Source organism: Dendropsophus ebraccatus, chromosome 5 (genome assembly GCF_027789765.1).
Source record: "Dendropsophus ebraccatus isolate aDenEbr1 chromosome 5, aDenEbr1.pat, whole genome shotgun sequence".
NCBI classification, from domain to species: domain Eukaryota; kingdom Metazoa; phylum Chordata; class Amphibia; order Anura; family Hylidae; genus Dendropsophus; species Dendropsophus ebraccatus.
This window is the reverse complement of record NC_091458.1, coordinates 31767227-31789319: the sequence shown is the minus strand read 5'-3', so window position 1 is coordinate 31789319 and position 22093 is coordinate 31767227. Positions and strand designations below refer to the sequence as shown.

Sequence of the window (22093 nt, the reverse complement as noted above, 5' to 3'; positions counted from 1 at the left end):
GACACACTTTGCATGTGATCGTTGCAATAAGAAGTTCCTTCTGCCTGCTGTGCCTTAACCCTGGTGCCAACTCCCAGGAGGCACCCCCTCCAGGTTCCGATTTAGCCTCTTCTGAGTTGGCTAGGTCCCTGTCCCAGGCGATCGGTGACCTCTCTAGCTGTCTCAGGTCATGATTCATGCCATTGAGCGGTTGCCCTCCCAGGCGCCCCCAGCAGCGGGATCCTCCAGGGTATCTCCTGACTTCCCTTCCAGAGGACGGTCCCATAAGAGACCAAGACTCTGTCTCACGGTCACCCTCTAGGTGTTCCTCAGACCCTTCTCCGACAGATCCACTGCAGGTGGTTCTGCTTCCCAGCGACCCCTCTCCGCCACCTCGGGGACCCCTCTGACTCTGCTTCAGAGTCTGACAGGGAGGATCAGCTGGCCTCTGCAGTGCAAGCCTTGATCCGTGCAGTGCGGGACACCTTGCATATTGATGAAGAGTCCCCTTCTACATCCAAGAGTGAAGTCTCCTTCAGTTGCCATAAGCGACAACCCTTGGTTTTTCCCAGTCATAAGGACTTGAGGATCTTCTAGCCAAGGAGTGGAAACACCCTGACCGGCGGATTCCATCCTCTAAGCGTGCCGAGGCTTTGTTTCCCTTCTCCCCTGACTTGGTCTCTACATGGACGGTGCCCCCATCTGTGGACCCTCCAGTTTCACGACTTTCCATGTCTACTACTCTGCCTCTGGCAGATGGTGCTTCACTCACTGACCCAGTGGACAAGGAAATCGACACTTTTTCGAAGTCGGTCTTTATTGCAGCTGGTTCGGACCTGCGTCCTACCCTTGCTGCATCCTGGGTCAGCAAGGCTTGTTCTTCTTGGGCCAGGCAGTTAGTCCTGACCTCTCCCTGTACACTCCACGCGAGGATCTCCTGTTTCTGGGCTCGCAGATTCTGCATGCGTCCAAATACTTGTGTGACGCTTCTCAGGAAGCCGCTCGTTTTTCTGCTCGCGCCCTGGCAAACTCTGTAGCCATCAGACGCTCTGTCTGGCTAAAATCCTGGTCAGCTGACGCCGCCTCCAAGAAGGCTCTGACTTCTCTTTCCTTTGCAGGAAACAGGCTTTTTGGTGAGCAGCTGGATTGAATAGTCTCGGACGCTACCGGGGGGGGGGGGGGGGGGGGTGTAAGAGCTCCCTGCTCCCTCAAAACCGGTCCCGGCGCCCTCAGCCTCTCAGGCGTTCCAGTCATTTCCGCTCCCTTGAGCCTCCGACACGTTGTCGCCCGGCTAAGGATATGCCTCCGGCTCCTTCTAGGAAGCCCTCCTTCAAACCCCACCCTCAAACCCCACCCATCCTGGCAGCCCTGTTCTCGCCCTTCTAAGGGTCCTGCCCCCAAGTCTTCTTCCTGAAGGTCCTTCCCCACTCAGGTCTCTCCCTCAAGTAGGGGGTCAAGGAGATTTGGCTCATATGTCCGATGTGTGGGTTTGGGAGGTGGTGTCTTCAGGATACAAAATCGAGTTCGGGTCCTTTCCGCCTCCTCGCGTTTTTCCATCAAATCTCCAACGCTCTTCGGCACAGCTTTCCGAGCTTTTTCAGGCGGTTCAGAATCTCCTAGCTCAAGGAGTTGTGGTCCCAGTCCCTCCCTCTGAGCGCTTTCAGGGATTCTTTTCCAATCTGTTCACAGTCCCCAAAAAGGACGGTTCGGTCCGTCCTATCGCCTTCAGCAGTTCCGCATGGAATCCTTGTGATTAGTGGTCGCGTCTCTAGAGCAGGACGAATTTCTTGCGTCTATAGACATCCGCGACGCCTATCTGCATGTTCCCATCGCAGCCAGTCATCAACGTTTCCTACGTTTCACCGTCTGTTCTAGACATTTCCAGTTCGTTGCCCTGCCCTTTGGGCTAGCCACGGCACCTCAAGTCTTTACCAAGATCCTTGCACCTTGATGGCTCTGCTTCGGTCAAAGGGGGTGGCTATCTTGCCCTACCTGGAAGACCTCTTTGTAAAGGGCCGCTCCAAACAGGACACTCTGTCCAGTCTCCAGATCACACTCGATCTCCTGACCAATTTCGGTTGGGCGATTACCAACAATCTTCCCTACTTTTCACCCGCTCTATGGAGTTTCTCGGGATGCTATTTAACACAGAGACGGCCCGCGTTCTCCTTCCTCCCAACAAGGTTGCCTGTTCCATTCGCCTTTGCACGCGAGTCCTGGGCAAGATGGTCTCCCCTTTCGAGGAGATACCCTTCGCTCAGTTTCATTCGCGCCCTCTGCAGCGAGCGATTCTATTTCAGTGGGACAGGCCCCCTCTGTCTCTCCACAAGGAGATCCTCCTGTCCCCTGCTCTTCGCAGGGAGCTTTTTTGGTGGTTGACAACTCCGGTGGTCCTTTCTCCCCCTCAATTGGCTGGTCATCTCTACGGATGCCAGCCTGTCCGGGTGGGGGGCTGTCTTCGCAAGCCACATGGCTCAGGGCTCTTGGTCACCGATGGAGGCTCGGCTTCACATCAATATCCTGGAGCTTCGGGCCATCTTCCTCGCCCTGTCTTAGTGGACCGATCTCCTGAGGGGTTTCCCGGTCCGTGTTCAGACCGACAACATCACCGCCGTTGCTTATCTGAACCGTCAAGGCGGTACCAGGAGCCGCTCTGTCATGATCGAGGCCGCTCGCATTCTCCATTGGGCGGAGCGTTTTGTTCCAGCTCTCTCGGCAGTCCACGTTCATGGGGTGGACAATTGGGCGGCGGACTCTCTCAGCCGCGAAAGACTGGATCACGGCGAATGGGCTCTTCATCCCGGGGCGTTTCTTTAAATCTGCCGGCGGTGGGGATTCCCAGACGTGGATCTCTTCGCCTCCAGGCTGAACCACAAACTCCCCACCTATGTGACTCGAGCCCGGGATCCTCGCACGTTCGCAGTGGACGCCTTGGTGACCCCATGGGAGCAGTTCTCCCTGGTTTACGCCATTCCTCCTCTGCCCATTCTCCCACGAGTCCTGAAGAGCATCAAGGCACTCAGCGTTCCTGCTATTATTGTCGCTCCAGATTGGCCGCGCCGGTCCTGGTACACCGGCGTAGTGCACCTCCTCGCCGACGCCTCCTGGCGTCTTCCCCTGTGGACTGACCTCCTTTCACAAGGGCCAATATTCCACCCCAATTTACCTCAGCTGAGTTTTACGGCATGGCTGTCATCCAAACAATGCTTAAGGCCCGCAAGCCTCAGTCGGCTCGGAACTACCATCGCGTATGGAAGGCCTTCTTTTCTTGGTGTGCACAGAATAATTTTCACCCCTTGGTGTGTTCCACGACCAAGATTTTTTCTTTTTTTGCAATCCGGTCTAGATAAGGGCCTGAGTCATTCCACCTTGCGTTCTCAGGTTTCCGCCCTGTCTGTTCTTTTTTAGCGGGCTCTTGATTTCCGCCCTCAGGTGAAGACTTTTCTCAGGGGGTGGTCCATTTGGCCCCCCCTTTTCGACAGCCTGTAGAGCCCTGGGACCTTAATTTAGTCCTCGAGGTTCTGCAAGGTCCTCCCTTTGAGCCTCTACGGGAGGTGTCTCTTTGTTTCCTTTCTTGGAAGGTTGCCTTCTTGGTGGCGTTTACGTTCATCCGTAGGTTGTCTGAACTGGCAGCGCTCTCTTGTCGCTCCCCTTATCTGGTCCTTCACAAGGACAAGGTTGTGCTTCGCCCTCCTCCTTCCTTCCTGCCGAAGGTCGTGTCGACATTCCACCTTAATGAGGACATCATTCTCCCCTCTTCTTGCCCTGCACCCTCCTATCCTAGGGAACAGTCCATGCATTGTTTGGACCTTGTCCGGGCCAAACGGATCTACTTGTCAGTCTCTGCTTCCTTCCCGCCGCTCGGATTTCCTGTTCGTGGTCCCGTCGGGTCTGGCTGCCTCCAAGACCACCATTAGGCGTTGGATCAGGACGGCCATCGCAGAGGCCTACCGTGTTAGTGGCGGTGCGGGTCACCGTTTTTTCTGCTCGGGCTGTGGGGGCCTCTTGGGCGGTTCGCCATCAGGCCTCAGTGTCCCAGGTCTGCAAGGCCGCCACCTGGTCTTCAGTTCACATTTTTACAAAGTTTTATCAGGTCCATATCCTGGTTTCCTCTGACGCCAGTCTGGGCCACAAGGTTCTGCAGGCTGCCGTGTGTTAGGCAGGCCGCATGGGGATTGTCATCTGATTTCCCCACCCTCTGGGACTGCTTTTGTACGTCCCACAGGTGCTGTGTCCCCCAATGACAGGCACAAGAAAAGAGGATTTTTGTACTCACCGTAAAATCCCTTTCTTGTGGCTTCATTGGGGGACACAGCTCCCACCCTATTATTTTGAGGTTGTTTTCTTTACTTTTCCTACTGCTTGTGACTAAACTGAGTTAGCCTGGTGTCTTTAGGAGGGGTATAGCCTGCCAGGCGGAGTCACTTCTTCTTCTGTCTAGTGTCGCCTCCTAGTGGCAGTAGCCTATACCCACAGGTGCTGTGTCCCCCAATGAAGCCACAAGAAAGGGATTTTACGGTGAGTACAAAAATCCTCTTTTTTATTCATTTTAATCATTTTTTTTTAAAACCACATTGTTGATTTGTGGCATCTCGAGTTGCAGAGTACCTTCCTTTTTTTTTTCAGGCACATTTTTTTTGTTTGACATTGCACATTGGACTGTTGGCAGGAACACTTATAAAATCCTTGCCCTCAAAATAAGGAGAATTTTTCAGCAATTTCACGCAGACTTAGGTAAGTCTGGGGAGCTGTTTCGGTCAGGCAGGCTTAGGTCGGTTAGGTTGGTTGGTTTCGACACCAGATTTTTTACAAATGTGACCTGAATGGGCTCCGGTAGATTCCATTCCACAAACAACGCAACATGCTTTATTGTCACCGCTTCCCCTTATGATTTGTTAAAAATTATCAGCTTAGCTACCTGTGTCAGCTACCGGTTCCCTTTGTTAATTAGTTTTGAATAAATACATTTTTCGTTTCAAATGACTATTGTCATGTTACTTAATAAATATATATATATATATATATATATATATATATATATATATATAGAGAGAGAGAGAGAGAGAGAGAGCCAGGGCGACTCCTGACTGGTTCATTCCATCATTTCTCTGAAAGGGGTCAGTGATTTGATCAAATCACTGACTTTCTGAAGGTACAAGCGGTTTGGGGGGGTCAGATTGTGGGTACAGAATTGCTTTAAAGCGGGGGTCTGGGTATATTATATACCATGATCTGACATTAGGTGTGGAAAGAGCTGCACAACTGTCATCAGAGTTGCTATTGTTCTATGTCATGTAATTGCTGTGAACGGATCCTATCCCCATTTATGTAACTGATACTAGTTGGTAGCGTCCCTGCATGCCCAACGTCATAACATTTGTTATCCTTTTTTACAAAATTACCTGAAAAGTTGAATTTAGATAATGAAGGGTGTCATTTGCAATGATCAATGCCTCATCAATCTTAAGAGAAAGATTATCCTGAAAAATAAACACAGAATATTAGTGGTGCAACAGTGTGGATAGAGTTGCTTTCACTACAAATGTGGTACTACAACTGGGTGCAAAAAAAACTTTCCCATATTATGTTTATTCCCCTTTACCTGGCAATCACCATAGGTGGGATTTCCAGTATCCATCACATGGACAACATTGTTCTCTGTAACAAAAAGAGAATCTGTTTCAGGGTAATACAGACACCCAAATGGCACAACTCTCTGTAGTTCTTTTGAGCAGCAACACCCCCTCCGATCAAAACTTTTAATATGTCCTTGTGACATGTCAAAGTTTTTTTTTTTTTTTTTTTGTTATGACAAACTTAAAATATATATATTTGAAATCTGGGTACCCCAGCAAAAAAAAATGGTTTCTTTTAAATGCAATGGTTTATATTGATTTGTAATTTACTTCTATTTAAGCATCTCAAGTCTTCATATACTTATCAGCTGCTTTATGTCCTGCAGGAAGTGGTATATTCTTTCAGCCTGACACAGTGCTCTCTGCTGACATCTCAGTACGAGGCAGAAACTGCCCAGAGCAGTAGCAAATCCCCATAGAAAACATCTCCTGCTCTGGTCAGTTTCTGTCTCGGACAGAGGTGGCAGAAGAGAGCACTGTGTCAGACTGAAAAGAAAATATTTCCGTCAGGACATACAGCAGCTGAAAAGTATGAGAAGACTTGAAATTTTTAAACAGAAGTAAATTACAAATCTATATAACTTTCTGAAACCAGTCTATTTGAAAAGAAAGTATTTTCACTGGACAACCCCTCAAGGTTTTAGTTTCTTACTCTAATTGATTTATCCCTGTCCCTGGTTTATTTGGCTTTATTTGGTTTTATGAGTGCTCCTACTTGCGGCAAACTGTACCCATCATATCACTATAAGAAAATCCTTGATAAAAATGTTGGGACATTGCTTTTTCGTTCCAAGAAATCAAGAAAAATCCTACATAAAACGCACGATAAATCTTTTAGAGAAATTCAGACGGTGCTTAAAAAAAAAAAAACAAACAAACAAAGGAAGAAAACCTACAGAGGATAAACTTTCTGTTTAATAAACCTGGCCAACTGTGTGTCACAGCTTCTATACAGACTGGTGTAATCCAGTGACCATGGACCGAGTGCCGCCTCTAAATTGCTGAGCTGCCTTGAGACGTCACATCTCAGGCTGCAGCCCAGACCAGGAAGCAGCAGCCGGACGGGAGAAGGGGGCGGGGCGATCTGGGACCTGGGAGGTAAGTAACCGGTGGCTTCTATATCCACCCCCTCCCCAGCCGTACACTGAAAATGACCACAGCCAGAAGTACCTCTTTAAATAAACACAAACTTAACTATATAATAAATTGATAAAAGAAATGTTGGAACTGTCTGACCGTCTCATCAAATCAGTTCATACCATTCACAGTGTGTTTCATCTTGGACCCACTCTTATCCTTCACTGACGTATTTGAGTCAACACTGTATAAAATTAATAGAACAGCATTATACACCATCTACAACAAACCAGAAAACTACACTTTATCATATAAATCCAATCTACAGACACTAGACTCTTTTATGGCAATAATAATAGATTTAGTAATGTATGTATGTTTACGGTTTCCTAAACATGGTAAAACAGAGGGATGATACGGAGCTAAGGGACATAACATTTTTTCAAAATTTTCATATAAAATTCATTGAGTGAGGTAAACCACTTATCAGACATTGATAACAGGTCATGGATATACTATGAATTAAACGCAAACCTATGATATTAAAATATTTTTAAAGCGAATGAACCATTAGGTACATTCCTTTTTTTTTACCTAATCGTTCAGCGCTGGCGTGGGGATGCCAGTGGCGCTGTCCAATTTTTTGAATTGCTGACTGGTCCTCGTGCATCTGGCAACCCCGTGCACCCCTGCCCCCCTAGTGTGAGGAATATATCCTCCCCTCTCCATTAGAATCAATGTTGCCACATTTCAAGTGCTCTGGGGTAGGCTGGCGCTCAGGAAAAGACTGGCGCCTGATGGTACATTCGCTTTAAAAACCTGCATGATTTGTTATAGTAACCCTTCATAGTGAGTGATTCGGTGCCTTCACTGCAATATTGAGCCCTGTAGAGCCCCCCTCTATGGTGCACAGCTATTTCTCAATTTATTTAAAGGAGCAAAAAAAAATAAAAAATTATTTCAAATCAACTGTTGTCAAAATGTATCTCAAGCCTTATCCTTATCAGTACCTATCATTTGCTGTATGTCCTGCAGGAAGTGGTGTAATCTTTGCAGTCTGACAGTGCTCTCTGCTGACATCTCTGTCCATGACAGGAACTGTCCAGAGTAGAACAGGTTTTCTATGGGGACGTGATACTGCTTTGGACAGTTCCTGACATGGACAGAGATGTCAGCAGAGAGCACTGTCTCAGAATGGAAAGATTACACCACTTAATGGGCTTATTGTGACGCTTATAGCGCTTTTATTTTGACACCTATGGGACTGTATGGGGTATAATTTTTCCGCCATGATCTCTAGTTTTTATTAATACCATATTTGTAAAGATTGTTCGTTTTAATCACTTTTTATAGATTTTTTAAATATATATAATGTAACAAAATCGGTAATCCGCGCACTTTTTTCCTTCTTTTCGTCTGTGCCGTTGGCAATGATGCTTGTTATATTTTAATAGATGGACAATTACGCACGCTACGGTATATTATATGTTTATTTATTTTTATATATTTTATTTATATAATGGGAAGGGGGGGGGGGTGATTTCAACTTTTATTGGGGAAGGGGCTTTGGGGTTGTGTGTTAGTGATTTTAACCTTCACACATTTGAAGTCCCTTTGGGGAACTTTTACATACACTACTTAGATTTTTATCACTGATCACTGCTATGCCATAGGCCTAGCATTGATCAGTGTTATCGGCACTCTGCTCATTAAGCCTGCCTGTGCAGGCTCAGTGACCAGAGCGCCGATCGGACCGCACGGAGGCAGGTGAGAGACCTCCCGCGGTCCGTTTTAACAATCGGGACCCCCGCAGTCTCACTGTGGGGGTTCCGATCGGTAAGTGACAGGGGACTTCCCTCTGTCACTAACACTTAAACGCCACGGCGTTTAAGGAGTTAATGGCATGCTGCAGCGTGTCATTAACGAAAGGTGCCGGCTGCTGATTGCAGCCGGCCCCCACCTGCTATTAAGTCATAGCTCAGGACGTACCGGTACGTCCAGGGTCGTCTGGGCACAGACTTCCAGGACGTACCAGTACGTCCTAAGTCGTCTAGGGGTTAAGGAGGTCAGAGATGAGAGGAAAGCCTTGATTTATCTTTCTTTCAGTGTGGATTGTCTGAAGGAGGCAGACAGGCTCCGCATGCCTTTTCCAATTGTAATCAGATGACAAATGATGATTTTCCATTGTATGCCGTCATTTACATATAGGGGGGATTTATCAAAGGGTGTAAAATATACAGAGGTGTAAACTGCCCATAGCAACCAATCAGAATGTTTTACACCCTTTGATAAATCTGGGCCATAGTTTTTACAATAAAAAGCTGCTGCCAGGGGGCTACATATAACCACAAATAACTCAAATCCTACCAGTAAGTAGAAGATTCTTTGGCGGCCACAGACAGTGTCAAATTTTTCCCTTCTAAGGTGGTAACAGGAGTAGCAGGGGGGTTTTCCCTAACAAAAAAAACTAAGATTCTAGTACGTTTATATCAATGAAACAAATGTCTACGTGGTATATATATGAAATTTCCAACAACATGGCAGAAGGAAACTACATTAAAGGGTTAAAATGACACTGTCACCCCCTTTTTGCATTATAAATTTAGCAGTTTTCATACCTTATTTTATATCATACATCATGGTGCTTGTTCCAGTTAAAAGTGATCTTTTATCATCTGCGGATTCAGCTACCTGGACGGGGCTTCACAGCCACTTTGCCACTTAGCCTGCCCACATTGCTACCGTAGGCCCCTCCCCCTTGGCAGACATTGTTATGGGCCGACCTTGAGGTGGTAGGGCCTAAACCTTTAGGCCAGCCCATTCCATTGGCCGTTGAGGGGACGGGGTGCGTCTATGGCACCATTGTGGGCGGGGCTAAGAGGCACTTTGGTCGAGAAGCCCAGCACAGGTGGCACAATCCGAGGATGATAAAATATCACTTTTTACTGGAACAAGCTCCATGACGTATGATATACAACAAGGTATAAAAACTGCAAAATGTACCCTTTACACCTGTGTAGAGCAGTCATAATGCAAAAAGGGGGTGACAATGTCACTTTAAAGACAGGGATGGGGAACCTTTGGCCCTTCAGTTGTTGCAAAACTACAAATCCCATCATGCCTGGAGAGCCAGAGTTTTAGCTGTCCAGGCATGATGGGAATTGTAGTTTTGCAATAGGTGGAGGGCTGAAGGTTCCCCTTCCCTGGGTTAAGCAGACAACCCTAAAATTGCTGAGCTAGTAGATGCAAAGATAAATGAAAAAAAAAAAATCTTAACAGGCGTCTCATGTTCTTGTACTGAAAACTTTGGTTAAAAAGTGGGGAATGTGACTTGTGCAAATTCATTTTCTACTATACCTGTAGTTTTCATGACTTCTTTTTCATTTAAGGGTGTGATACTTCCAAAACCATAAATTAACTTACTTTTCCAATAGCTGGACAGGAATTTCACTCTGGATGGAGACGTCTTCTGTTTCAGACACCTATCAGGACAGGATATTAAACAAATCGATAAAACAAAAGTCCTTTCCGTACATGCACTATTTGGGAGAGCCATGGCATGCACAATATACAATGAAGAAAGACGGAAGTTGTGCACCATTGGTGGTATACTGGTGGTGTCTGGTTACTGCAGTTCACTTCTCATCCACTCCACTCACGGTGTAGTGCAGGCACCTTGGCTCCCCTGAACTGCTGATTGGCCGGGGTATCAGATGTCATATGTGACCATAGGCCATTATTCATTTAAGCCCAGAAAACCCCTGTAAGCAAAATAATTTAGGCGCATAACTAGCATATGGCAACACTATAGGCTCAGTAGGGGAGGTCCAATGTCTGAGGACACACCCCTCTAACTCCGTATGTTTACGTGCATACATTGTATGTAGTCAGGACTGAATATAACTTGTAGATTTCTGCAGTTTGGACCCATGTGTGGTTTTGGTTAAACATACGGACCAAAATACTGTGTATGGACAAAGCCTGGGACAGCAGTCGCATCAGTGATGATCAGGTGTTTGTGTGTGTGTGGGGGGGGGGGGGGGGGGTATGGTGGAGTAAGGGATTGGGGGTCTAGGCTGCTACGTTATCTTACCTCACACAAAGGACACGTGATGGTCAGTGTTTCCATTTTACAGGAGCACACTCCACACAGGCAATGTCCGCATGCCAAGGTTTCCACACAGTCACCTTAATTAAAAAAAAAATAATTTGTTTTTCCTCACTTTAGTGGCATATTACTAACGCCAGAGATCGCATATTCCCTTTACACCATACCTCACCTTATGTATCTGTGCAGCATAGCCCTCTACAGTCAAAACAGGTCATAAAGCAAACTCCTAATGGTTGCTGTATAGATGACTCCCACTTCCCTTGCTGCCCTCTGTGACACCCAGCCAACCACTGGCCGTACTGGTGACCCCACCTCAGAGGGTGATTGGCACGCAGGAAATGTCTGCTTAGCCAAAGAACAGGACCAGATGGACTGAAGTGGCAAAAAATCCAAACATGTTAAAGGAGAAGTCCGGGCAAAACTTATTTTTTAATATGCTATTACATAAGGAAAGTTAGACAAATTCCCAATGTACATTAATTATGGGAAACACACATAAAGTGCCATTTCCCTCAATTTAGTAAATCAAGCAGGCTTCAATTCCTCTCAAAAACCGTGACGTCACGAATCAGGTGTAATTGGGACTTGTGATCGGGGTATTTTGGGGGTCTTTAGGGGGTGTTCACTGGGGGGCTGCTGGCACTTGTGATATAGTCATTCTTACAATGTAATTTCTCCATATACTGCTCCCCCTGCTGGACAATTCATTTGAATTACACCTGATTCGTGACATCACGATACTTGAGAGGAATTAAAGCCTGCTTGATCTACTAAATTGAGGGAAATAACACTTTATGTGCATTTCCCATAATTAACGTACATTAGGAATTTGTCTAACTTTCCTTATGTAATAACATATTAAAAAATACATTTTGCCTGGAATTGTCCTTAAACACAATAAACTAACAGCAGGTTAGAAGCAGATAGATATATCAGTAGCCCGGGACCGTGTCAATTAGCGTGCACGGTCCAATCGCCTTGGCCGCTAATTAGCATTTTAAATGAAGCGGTCAAACCTGACAGCTGCATTTAAAATGCTGCTTGGCTACTTCCCTGGTGTCTAGTGGCGGGGATCGCCCCCCGCAACGTTGTCGTGGAGGAGCGATCCCTGCATCTGAGTCCGGCCAGGGTCTGCGCCGTAATGGCACCAATCCCTGCTCAGCACTCTATTGCTTTCAGCTGCAGCAGCCGAAAGCAATAGAGTACCTATCTCATGGATTTATACAGTATATCTATACTGCATAGATCTCTATGAAAGATCAGAGCAGGCATACTAGAAGTCCCCCAGGGGGGCTTATAGTATGTGTGTAAAAAAGTAAATAAATGTGTTTGTTTTTTAATTAATAAATAACCCCCTCCCCTAATAAAAGTTTGAAACACCCCCCTTCCCCATTTTATAAATAAAAATAAATAAACATGTTTGGTATCACCGCATGCGTAATCGTCCGAACTATTAAATCATCAAATTCCCAATCTCATAGTTAAAAATTGTGCGTTTTTGGTCGCATCAAATCCAGAAAAATTGTAAGAAAAAGCAATCAAAAAGTCGCATATGTACAATCAAGTAGGGCTGGGCGATATGGGCCAAAATCAATATCGCGGTTTATCGCACATGTAGCCGCGGTGACGATAACTGAACGATAATTATGACACGCCCCTTTTTACAAACCACACCCACTTGCCATGCCAAACTGGCGATATCAAAAAAGTAAAAAAGAACTCACTCAGCAGCAACCCGTGGTTAGTCTATTATCATTATTATCATTACCATTATTTGGGGGTGTATGACTGTACAGGGGGGGCCGACAGGGGTGTATGACTGTACAGGGGGGGGCGACAGGGGTGTATGACTGTACAGGGGGGGCCGACAGGGGTGTATGACTGTACAGGGGGGGCCGACAGGGGTGTATGACTATATACAGGGGGGGCCGACAGGGGTGTATGACTATACAGGGGGGCGCAGACAGGGGTGTATGACTATACAGGGGGGGTGTATGACTATAAAGGGAGGGGGTGGACAGGGGTGTATGACTGTACAGGGGGGCAGGGGTGTATGACTATAAAGGGAGGGGGTGGACAGGGGTGTATGACTGTACAGGGGGGGATAGGGGTGTATGACTGTACAGGGGGGGATAGGGGTGTATGACTGTACAGGGGGGGATAGGGGTGTATGACTGTACAGGGGGGGCAGGGGTCTATGACTGTAGTTCCCTCATTAACAGTACAGGAGTGTAGCATAGGAGGAGGAGTGAATGGGCTTCAGCAGGCAGGATAAGCTATAGGAGACATTGCTGTGTGTGACATCCTGCTTGCTGCAGCACATCCATTCCTCCTATGCTAGACTCCTGTACTGTTAATGAGGGAACTACAGGACAGCTGCCGCCAAGTGCTGCTCCTCCAGCTCCAGCTCTGAAATGCCAGCGTCCCGGCACACACACGTGCAGCGCTCGCCGGCCGGATGTGGGGGGCGCTCAGATAGGACCGGACCGGTAGGGGCCTCGGACGGGTGAGGAGAGGTGGTGAGGCCTCGGACGGGACCGGACCAGTGGGGTGGGGGCCTTGGACATGTGAGGTGGGACCGGACGGGTGGGGAGAGCGAGCGCTTGGACGGGACTTGCAGGGGGCGGGAGGTAAGCTTTTGCTGCTGCCCCTCCTCCTCCTCCTCCTCCTCCCGCTCTGATGCCGGCGTCCCTGCACATAACATGCAGCGCTAATGCCGGGCGGCGCGCATGTGTGCTCTGACGGGACAGGAAGTACAAAAATACCGCAGATACCGTCCTGGCTAAGTTGAGGTCGGTTAACCGACGCCAGTGACGGTATCGGTATTTTTGCGGTATACCGCCCAGCTCTACAATCAAGGTACCGATAGAAAGTACACATCTTTGGTGCACTGGTGGGAGAGATCAGTGGACCAAGACCTGTAGTCTGGCCCCCAGGGCACCCAACCACCTAATATTGAAGGGGTACTCCAACCAGGACCCATTTTTTATAAAAACAATCACATCTATTTACTTCCCCGGTTTCAGCGGTGCCCGAATCCTGCTGCTCCACTCCTGGTCTCTGCTCACTTCCTGGTCTGAGACAGGAATTAAGACGTGACGTTTCTTGTCGGTCTCAGCCATTCAACAGTTGTAGCAGTGCTCTGCCTCTGCTACTGAATGGCTAAACGGGCCTGAGACGTCACGTCTCAATTCCCGTCTCAGACCAGGGAGCGATCTGAAACTGGAGCAGCTGGATTCAGGTGGAAGCAGCGGAGACCAGTAGGTAAGTAGATGTGATTGTTTTCGGTCACCCTCTTCTTAGCGATTGTGAGAAAAGGGTCCCGGTCAGAGTACCCTTTTAAAGACTGTGGACATATGTTAGTTCTTAAAAAGTTGCTCTGCATTTGAGTCTATAATCGTCATTAACCCCTTAAAAGGGAACTCCGGGTAGAGGGGAAAAAAAAAAAAAAAAAAAAAAACTTCTGCAGAAGCATATAACAATACTAACCTTTCTATGCCATTTTTGAAACTACCAAAAATCCATTTGTTTTGGGGGGTTTTGTTCTGTTTTGTGTTTCTGTATTTCCTGGTTGAGCAGATGTACACAGTACTACAGGTTCCAGAATGCAATGCTTTTTCTCAGCTGTTCCATCACAGTCCTCCATCCTGCCTATTCCCCGCCTAAAGCTGTTGCAGAACATCTAGGCTATGTTCACACATTGCAGTTTCATTGTGTTATTGATTTGCAGTAATTTATTATTTTATTGTGGTCCCACCCGCACAGCACGCTGTATTCTCTACCTGTAACACTACATAGCACACTGTATTCTCTACCTATATCACACAGCACGCTGTATTCTCTACCTGTAATACCACACAGCACGCTGTATTCTCTACCTGTAACACCACACAGCACACTGTATTCTCTACCTGTAACACCACACAGCACGCTGTATTCTCTACCTGTAACACCACCCAGCACGCTGTATTCTCTACCTGTAACACCACACAGCACGCTGTATTCTCTACCTGTAACACCACACAGCACGCTGTATTCTGTACCTGTGACACCACACAGCACGCTGTATTCTCTACCTGTAACACCACACAGCACGCTGTATTCTCCACCTGTAATGCTGATATTGTAATAAAGCAAAGAACTTTTACATTTTTTTTTTCTTCTTTTCCTTTCCACACACATATTATGATCAATTATCTTTTATCTTTGAGGTTTATTTCCACAAAAAGGACTTTATTTGATACTATCTTATATGGGATATACTGTTTATGCTTTGTTTTTTGTGCAGGTGAGATTAGCAGTGCTGGCTCTGATCCTCTCTGCTGTTTAGCATTATCTATTTGTGTTACTGCATCATTTTTGTGCAGATGCTGCAGTACTGCAATGAGACTCAAACATGTGTGAACATACCCCCAATTTCTCTGTAGACTTTTGCACAATCCGCGAAGTGGAAACACCTGCTTCTGGCCGGTCAAAGATGGTGAATCACGCCCTGCCCCCTGTCTGCATCATCAGCCTGTGTCTATCAAACACACACAATGTGAGACAGAGGCATGGAAGATTTGTCTCCTAAGGTGGGAGAGCAGTGGGAGCAGGAGACAATGTGGATTGGCACAGAGGCCATTTTTTTTCACTTCCTGGATCAGCTACCAGTGTGGCAGAACCGCACAGATACAGTAATACATTGTATATACACATCTATATAACTTTTAATGTACTTTTAATAGAAAACAAGTTTTCCTTATCCGGAGTTCCCCTTTAACGACCCATGACGTATCTCCCACGTCATGGGACTCTTAGGGGGTTCAGAGAGGGGCCGCGCCGCGACCCTGCTCTGAACCGCCGCGATCCCGGGTGGATGTTAAGCGAAAAAAAAAAAAGTTTTTTATTAATGAAAACTTCCCTCCCCTAATTAAAGTATGAATTATCACCCTTTATCCCATTTAATAAAAATAAAGAAAGAAAAAAATAAACATATTTGGTATCACCACGTGCATAATCACCGGAACTATTAAATTATTACATTCCTGATCTCGCACGGTAAACAGCGTAAGCGTCAAATAATTCCAAAGTGCAAAATTGCAGATTTTTGGTCGCATTAAATCCAAAAAAATTGTAATAAAAATTGTTAAAAAAGTGACCTATGCAATCAAGGTACCGATAGAAAGTACAGATCATGGTGCAAAAACAGTCCATAGACCCAAGGATAAAAGCGTTATAATGATGGAAATGATGGCAATTTTAAGGAACATTCAGGTTTTTTTTAAAGATTTTAAATTTTTAAAGGCAGTCAGATAAAATAAAAGTTATGCAAGTTGCATATTGTTGTAATCTTAACATCTTGAGGAACATGTGTAACATGTCAGTTTTACCATAGGGGTTTTATTTTCAATTGCACCATACAATTTTTTCTGGTTTCACAGCATATTTTAGCCAAAAATTAAGTCTGTCATTGCAATGTACAATTAGTGATGCAAAAAATAAGGGCTCATGTGGGTCTCTAGGTGAAAAAATACAAGCGCTATGGTCTTTTAAACAAAAGGAGAAAAGAATGAAAGCACAAAACAAAAAATTGCTCAGACCTTACATAAAGTTTGTAGCCTTTTCTCATGTAGGGGTAATCTCCTAATACATGCTGGATGTGGGATCTGTGTGTTCTGGGGTTTGCTGTGGGTGCTATGCATTCTCTACACTTGTACACAGCCCATCCAAGTGGTGACAAAGCATGCAAAGTAGCAGGCTACAGATGTCGCTGCGCGGGAGGATTTGCTTCTGGAATCTGTAGGGAAAAAAGGCTATCGCAAAAAAGGGGGTCCACAATGGAACACTGCTCCGAAGGAGGGGCAGGCTGGCAGGGAAGTGGCTGTAAGGGTAGAGCCTACCAGTACTATGTCAATGTCCCCCTCTGGAGCTGAAGCAGAAGAGCTAGAGAGATGAAGCAAATCAGTGTGCATGTGTGTCGGCTCAGGAGGACAGAGCAGGCCCTGGGGTGGATGCTACAAAAGCACTGACACCGTGCACAGATCGGGGTGCCAGAGATTCAAATGTGACAGTGGTGGGAACCGATGCTGGTGGGCAGCAGAGGACAGCCGCAAGAGCAACAAAGGAGGACAGCAACAACCACCCGTAAAGCTCTGTCCTTGAGCTCAGGTGACCCTTAGGCTGGTGGGTGTCAGTGGAGCCCACACCAGACTCATGTTTACCACTCGTCTTCTGGGAGCTAGGGAATTGTCAACAGCACTGCTGTTCACCCTGCTCATTTGGGGAACAGGGACACCAATGGTCTATATTTCCAACCTAAGGGTATGTTCACAATGAGTAAATGTGGAAGAATTCCATAGGGAGATTCCGCCTGCCTCAGTGTGCCGTAGCCTGTCTATGAGAGGACATGTCAATTCCAGCTCCAGCCGCGGAGGTTCGCAAGCCCTCCCATAGACAGACTGAGGCAGGCGGGATCTTCGCAAGCCCTCCCATAGACAGACTGAGGCAGGCGGGATCTTCACTGTGGAATTCCTCCACATTTACTCAGTGTAAACATACCCTAAAATGGAAAGAAAACAAATAAAATAGACTCAAATAAAAAAGGGACCTGCAGGAGTGTCTACCTCCTACCAGGGCTGTGGAATCGGGAAAAAAAGTTACCGACTCCAACGTTTAAAGAAAAAAAAAATTAAAAAATTGTATAATTGAGTTTTTAAAGTATTTGTACCACCAGGCCCAGGCTGAAGTACTGGAGGCGGGCCGACCCACCCTTATTGGGAGGAAACCCGAGCCCCTCTATGATAGGGTTTCATTGATTCTAATGAAGTCACGTCATGGAGGGGCTGGGGTTTCTTCCCACTGGGGGTGGGTCGGCCGCCTCCAGTGCTTCAGCCTGGGCCTGGTGGTACAGTCATTTTAAATGAATTTTATAAATGTTCATCAATATATTTTATGTTCTATTAATCTAAGGCCCTTATTTATTAAAACCACATACATATAATTACGCTTTTCCTCTATATATCAGTAATGGTCCTAAAGCACTGTTTGGCAGTTTGTTTCAGAGCTGGAAGAGTCCATTTTGTATGTGTGTGTGTGTGTGTGTGTGTGTGTGTGTGTGTGTGAGCAGCAGTGTAATATGAAGATATCCCGTGTAACATACAGAAGGAGGAGGAGGAGAAGCCATACATAGTGTAGCAGTAACCTCTGTCCTCAGTGTGGTGATTTCTCTCTGCGAGAAGATGAAGATATTGGGGGAGATTTATCAAAGGGTGTAAATATACACTGCCCACAGTAACCAATCACAGCCCAGCTTTCAGCTCTGATAGAGTAAAAAAAGGAGCTGTGATTGGTTCCTGGGGGCAGTTTACACCAGGTGTATATTTACACCCTTTCATAAATCTCCCCCATTGTGTTATTCCTTAGTGTGCTATGGCGGCAGCGGGCTGTGTGCGTGCGTGTTTGACACAGATATTAAAGGGATACCCTGGGCAACAGTGAAAAATCTAGGGAGGACAGGGGGTGGTGGGATCATAATAAAGAAGTCCTATTTGTCTATCCCCATGCCTCTGTGCAGCTCCACTCAGAAATGCCCACGCAGCTGGGGTCACTGACTGTCTGAGCGAGTAGTCCCTGTGGGATCACGATGATTCAGGAGAGTGAACACTGACAGAGAGCTGATAAATCTGGTTCTACATCACTATGTCTATCCTACATATCAATACGACTGCCCCCTATATTACAGGTATCTGGCACTGTTAGCAGTGTTTCTGTGTGTATGGTGAATATTTAGTTAAAAACATAGAAGACTGTCAGCAGGAAAAGACCACCTGCTCCATCTAGTCCAGTTCTGAGTTGCTCAGGACATGGAGGCTGGAGACTGGCTGCATCCACTGCACACACAGGAGAATCTGATTTTTATTACAGTACATAGTTGCAGACCAGGAACTAGGGCCGTGAGGACTTAGGCCCTATTCACACTTCAATGGTTCTGTCTGAACATAGAACCAATTGATTCCAATGATTGGTTCACACGACTGTACGGGGCTTCAATTTGTGACGGGTAAAAAAAAAAAAAAAAAAGAGCACAGGTTCTAGTGTGGATCCGAATTTGCGTTGTGGTTCGCTATCTCCTATGTAGAGGCCCGGGAAGCACTACTGGTGCCCATTCTGCGGTTGCGGGCCGCACTACTGGTGCCCATTCTGCGGTTGCGGGCCGCACTACTGGTGCCCATTCTGCGGTTGCGGGCCGCACTACTGGTGCCCATTCTGCGGTTGCGGGCCGCACTACTGGTGCCCATTCTGCCGTTGCGGGCCGCACTACTGGTGCCCATTCTGCCGTTGCGGGCCGCACTACTGGTGCCCATTCTGCCGTTGCGGGCCGCACTACTGGTGCCCATTCTGCCGTTGCGGGCCGCACTACTGGTGCCCATTCTGCCGTTGCGGGCCGCACTACTGGTGCCCATTCTGCCGTTGCGGGCCGCACTACTGGTGCCCATTCTGCCGTTGCGGGCCGCACTACTGGTGCCCATTCTGCCGTTGCGGGCCGCACTACTGGTGCCCATTCTGCGGTTGCGGGCCGCACTACTGGTGCCCATTCTGCGGTTGCGGGCCGCACTACTGGTGCCCATTCTGCGGTTGCGGGCCGCACTACTGGTGCCCATTCTGCCGTTGCGGGCCGCACTACTGGTGCCCATTCTGCCGTTGCGGGCCGCACTACTGGTGCCCATTCTGCCGTTGCGGGCCGCACTACTGGTGCCCATTCTGCCGTTGCGGGCCGCACTACTGGTGCCCATTCTGCCGTTGCGGGCCGCACTACTGGTGCCCATTCTGCCGTTGCGGGCCGCACTACTGGTGCCCATTCTGCCGTTGCGGGCCGCACTACTGGTGCCCATTCTGCCGTTGCGGGCCGCACTACTGGTGCCCATTCTGCCGTTGCGGGCCGCACTACTGGTGCCCATTCTGCCGTTGCGGGCCGCACTACTGGTGCCCATTCTGCCGTTGCGGGCCGCACTACTGGTGCCCATTCTGCCGTTGCGGGCCGCACTACTGGTGCCCATTCTGCCGTTGCGGGCCGCACTACTGGTGCCCATTCTGCCGTTGCGGGCCGCACTACTGGTGCCCATTCTGCCGTTGCGGGCCGCACTACTGGTGCCCATTCTGCCGTTGCGGGCCGCACTACTGGTGCCCATTCTGCCGTTGCGGGCCGCACTACTGGTGCCCATTCTGCCGTTGCGGGCCGCACTACTGGTGCCCATTCTGCCGTTGCGGGCCGCACTACTGATGCACATTCTGCAGGTGTGGGCCGCACTACTGATGCACATTCTGCAGGTGTGGGCCGCACTACTGATGCACATTCTGCAGGTGGGGGCCGCACTACTGATGCACATTCTGCGGTTGCGGGCCGCACTACTGGTGCCCATTCTGCGGTTGCGGGCCGCACTACTGGTGCACATTCTGCAGGTGGGGGCCGCACTACTGGTGCCCATTCTGCGGTTGCGGGCCGCACTACTGGTGCCCATTCTGCGGTTGCGGGCCGCACTACTGGTGCCCATTCTGCGGTTGCGGGCCGCACTACTGGTGCCCATTCTGCGGTTGCGGGCCGCACTACTGATGCACATTCTGCAGGTGCGGGCCGCACTACTGGTGCCCATTCTGCGGTTGCGGGCCGCAGTACTGATGCACATTCTGCGGTTGCGGGCCGCACTACTGATGCACATTCTGCGGTTGCGGGTCGCACTACTGGTGCCCATTCTGCGGTTGCGGGCCGCAGTACTGATGCACATTCTGCAGGTGTGGGCCGCAGTACTGATGCACATTCTGCAGGTGCGGGCCGCACTACTGGTGCCCATTCTGCGGTTGCGGGCCGCACTACTGATGCACATTCTGCAGGTGCGGGCCGCACTACTGGTGCCCATTCTGCGGTTGCGGGCCGCAGTACTGATGCACATTCTGCGGTTGCGGGCCGCACTACTGATGCACATTCTGCGGTTGCGGGTCGCACTACTGGTGCCCATTCTGCGGTTGCGGGCCGCAGTACTGATGCACATTCTGCAGGTGTGGGCCGCACTACTGATGCACATTCTGCAGGTGTGGGCCGCACTACTGATGCACATTCTGCGGTTGCGGGCCGCAGTACTGATGCACATTCTGCGGTTGCGGGCCGCACTACTGATGCACATTCTGCAGGTGCGGGCCGCACTACTGATGCACATTCTGCGGTTGCGGGCCGCACTACAGACGTGTGAACGAGGCCTTAGTTGTTTGGTCACAACATGGTGGCACCACAGCATAGTAGTAATCACTATTCCTCCATCATGCCAGTCAGGGAATGCTGAGAGTTGTAGTTCTGCCCCAGCCGGAGTATCACAGCTTGGAAAACCTATTCTCCATATCACACTGATAACCCTATCACACACACAACACAATTCACACGCGGAGCGATATTTACTGCAGCGCTTCACCCAGCGACGTCCACGTGACCCACACCCGCCAACCACAGCTCAGCTCTCACCCCCGAAACCTGCGCTGGGGATATGAAAGCTTCGCCGCGATTGGCTGATAACGTTACCTAGGCCACTTATCAGTGTGAACAACACACAACTTTATACAAAATGTCTGACACACGTCACCTATTTTTTTTACACACACGGAGCGCCGCCAGCTTACCCGCGGAGTGCTGGCAGCTGTCACACTTCCACTCGCCGTCAGCCATCTTACAGCCGTGCGTCTTCTTTCTCCCACACCGCTCCGCAGCGCGCTGGGGCTGTGCCTACCAAGCTCCGCCCCTCTTCTCAGTGACTAGGCGTCGGCGCGGGGTCAGGCCCCTCCCCCACGTCATGTACGCCGCCATGGCCGGATCACGTGATCAGTTCGTGGCCCATAGACATGTATGAATGGCTCTGTCGGTGTGTTTATTGCCTATATGGTACTATAGGGCTGTATGGTCACGTTTATACTATGCATCACCATGGTTACTCAGTTCCTCATACATATAATGGCCCTACCTGCCCATTACTTTGTATTTTGCCATAATACACACCTGCCATAGTCACCTCTTATGTTTTTGTGATCACCAATAGTCACACAATGTTGCCAATTGGCAGCTGAAAAGTAACCTGCCCTATCTCAGCCATGGGGAACCCTCGGCCCTCCAGCTGTTGCAAAACTACAGTTCCCATCATGCCTCATCAAGCGAAGCTTTGGCTGTCCAGGCATGATGGGAATTGTGGTTTTGCAACAGCTGGAAGGCCGAAGGTTCCCCATCACTGCCCTATCTTGTTTTGTAGTGTCAAAATCCTGCAAAATGGGG

The 22093-nt window shown here is 48.4% G+C and overlaps 1 protein-coding gene across 2 annotated transcripts in view; it reads right to left on the bottom strand.

Moving 5' to 3' along the window:
- LOC138792401 (RING finger protein 17-like) overlaps nucleotides 1-21620 on the bottom strand; it is a 101858-nt gene extending 80238 nt beyond the window's left edge. The window contains exons 1-6 of one of the 2 annotated variants that reach the window (XM_069969771.1): nucleotides 21451-21620; nucleotides 10786-10880; nucleotides 10116-10174; nucleotides 6875-6936; nucleotides 5582-5637; nucleotides 5382-5459 (exon numbers count right to left, since the gene is read on the bottom strand). In XM_069969771.1, coding sequence (XP_069825872.1) covers nucleotides 5382-5459; nucleotides 5582-5637; nucleotides 6875-6936; nucleotides 10116-10174; nucleotides 10786-10880; nucleotides 21451-21496 — 396 coding nt within the window. In that variant the 5' untranslated portion in view covers nucleotides 21497-21620. Of the gene's footprint in view, nucleotides 1-5381; nucleotides 5460-5581; nucleotides 5638-6874; nucleotides 6937-10115; nucleotides 10175-10785; nucleotides 10881-21232; nucleotides 21292-21450 lie in introns of those variants that run through there. The other variant, XM_069969772.1, reaches the window with a different exon arrangement.
- Between the last annotated feature and the right edge of the window lie 473 nt (nucleotides 21621-22093).